The sequence below is a fragment of the Dendrobium catenatum genome, unplaced genomic scaffold, assembly GCF_001605985.2.
Source record: "Dendrobium catenatum unplaced genomic scaffold, ASM160598v2 original_scaffold_180163, whole genome shotgun sequence".
In the NCBI taxonomy this organism is placed as follows: Eukaryota; Viridiplantae; Streptophyta; class Magnoliopsida; order Asparagales; family Orchidaceae; genus Dendrobium; species Dendrobium catenatum.
In genome coordinates this window covers 1-2,509 of record NW_021498583.1, presented here as the reverse complement: position 1 = coordinate 2,509, position 2,509 = coordinate 1, and the positions used below count along the sequence as shown (strand labels likewise).

Sequence of the window (2,509 nt, the reverse complement as noted above, 5' to 3'; positions counted from 1 at the left end):
TCGGGTTCGGGTTGACCCAAACCCGAAATTTTTGGGTCGGGTTTTCGGGTCGGGTCAAATGTTGACAGCTCTATGTGAACCTGACCCGCCTGTGCTGCACGGGGTTCAAACCCCGCCTACTTCAAACCATCATCTATCTAATGGGCTGTGATGCATACAATGTCAATTCAACTGCGCTTTTTTATAACAGACTTAATTGCAAAGCCTGAACCTTCCACCACATATCTTCTATCTCTCATGGCCATGAATGCAAGGATTGTCGGCAACGGAGAAATAACCTTAGTACTCTCACATGGCTTTGGCACAAGCCAGGAAATTTGGGAATATGTGATTCCAGAGCTCTCTAGAAGATACAAACTCTTGCTCTTCGATTGGAGCTTCTCCTCTGCAGCAGACTCACAGCCAGCAGCCACAGATATCTCCTATGCAGGCTTGGCTAATGACCTCATATCTCTCCTTGATGAGATGAAGATGAAGGGAGTTGTCTTCATCGGCCACTCGTTGGCCGGCATGGTAGGCTGCCTCGCCTCCGTCCACCGACCGGAGCTCTTCAGCTATCTTGTCCTTGTTGCTGCCTCCCCAAGGTTAGTTTTTCTTCACTCATATGGATGAATAAATATCAGTAAATTACATGTTTCAGCATACTTAGATATCATAAAATATCAATATATCATAACTTCTTTCATTCATTTTAGTTCTTCAGTCTCTTTTTCTTCCTTTGAACACCAAAACAGATGGATCTATTCAAAATTAAAATCATGATTATAATAACAATCATATTTGTGATTAGGAATTAAGGATGAGAAATATTACTCTTAAGAAACATTATATAAAAAATTATTTCATATGATAATTTGATTAGTTGGATGATTAAAAATCTTATCAAGGAAAAATGCATGATTTTTAACCATTTAATGTAAATTTATCTACCATAATTAGTCATGAAAATCACTAATATTTGGAGAACAAAAATATGTTAGGAGCACCTCACACCAAAATTCTGATATATTAGAAGTTCATGCATGGTATTTTATAAAAATTACAAGAAAATTGTATAGAAATTATAAATTATTTTGCAATATAATCAAAGTGATTATTTATAAAATAAAATTTAATTGTATTGTAATTTTACAAAATTCTTGTACTTTGTTGAAATTTTATGTGGATAGCTCCCAATACAAAAATTTTCAATTTCAAGTAAAAAGATAAAAGATGACATCTCTCAAACTAAAGGACAGATGAAAAAAGAAAAAACTTTGGGAATATCATCAATCTGGGAATATAAAATATGTGAACTAAAATTACCAGACATTTTTTATTCAGTTGCCAAACAACTCATATGAAAAGATTATAAAAATTATTATAAAAAAATAAAATAGTTCCTTATAGAACAAAGAAAAGAACCAAAAAAAAGAGTAGATCACATCAAAATGTGAAAATATTTTAAGTAGTTTCATTTTTGTATTATTGAACAACTCTGCCGACCCAATGCATCGGTTTTGTTTTACTTACCTGATAGCAAGAATTGTTCAAACCTGTTGTACCTTATTATTATCTGGAATACTCAAGTTTAATGATCTCAAGGGCAAATACAGTTCAAAGAATCCAAAATTCATAATGCTTTAGTATTATTGGGATTTTAAAAATCTCAATTTGATCGAGATGAAAAATATGCATTAAAAAAAATCAAATAAGTGATTGATTTAGTTGGGAAAGATCAAATCAAAAGCCAAATAACAACATTTTGGCCGAGTCATGCGGGATTGCGGGGCGAGGGCTGGCGGCCTGGCGGGGTGGAGCACTAGAGCAAGTCGAGTTGCGAAGCAGAACACGGAGGTCAGACTATCGGAGGGCTTACGCGGACGTGACTCGCGGGTCAAATCTAGATTGATTTTGGGTTGTCGGATCAACTCGAACCTGACCCGATTTTTTAAACGGGTCGGAATCTTAAACTGAAAACCGACCCGTATGGTAAATGGGTTGACTCGAATCTAGAATTTTTCGGGTCGGGTTCGGGTCAAGTTTCGGATCGTGTAAGATTTTGACACCGCTAATTATTATGCAAACAAGCACACTAATTTGGTGAGAGCTTTGACTATTCTTATGATGTTTTGAAGTATTTGAATGAGTGCTTCAAGATATCATAATTGTACATTCTATTATTTAGTAGCACTTCTTATGCAATGTTTTACAACTATTTTAAATATTTTTTGTGTATGATACCTTAAAAAGATTTGTTTTTTCTCCTTTTTTTTCCCTTCAGGTATATGAACTCTGAAGAATATCAAGGTGGATTTGAACCATCAAAAATACAGGACATGTTAAGCAGCATAGAAGCAGATTTCCAATCCTGGGCTGATAGTTTCGCCACTTTAGTTCTTGGAAAAAATTATTCTAACCCATTGTGGAAATATTTGGCCACTTTGAAAGCCATGAATCCAAAAACTGCTTTAGCTGTAGCAAAAATGGCCTTTCTGGGTGATCAGAGGCCTCTTCTGGAGCAGGTGGA

At 35.5% G+C, this 2,509-nt stretch overlaps 1 protein-coding gene across 1 annotated transcript; it reads left to right on the top strand.

The window, feature by feature from the left end:
• Positions 1-21: 21 nt before the first annotated feature.
• LOC110098460 (probable esterase KAI2) lies at positions 22-2,504 on the top strand (the record flags this gene model as incomplete). The annotated part of the gene is made up of 2 exons (XM_020825302.2): positions 22-584; positions 2,264-2,504. Coding segments are annotated over exons 1-2 (675 nt in total), but the record flags the coding sequence as incomplete, so codon positions are not given.
• Positions 2,505-2,509: the final 5 nt, after the last annotated feature.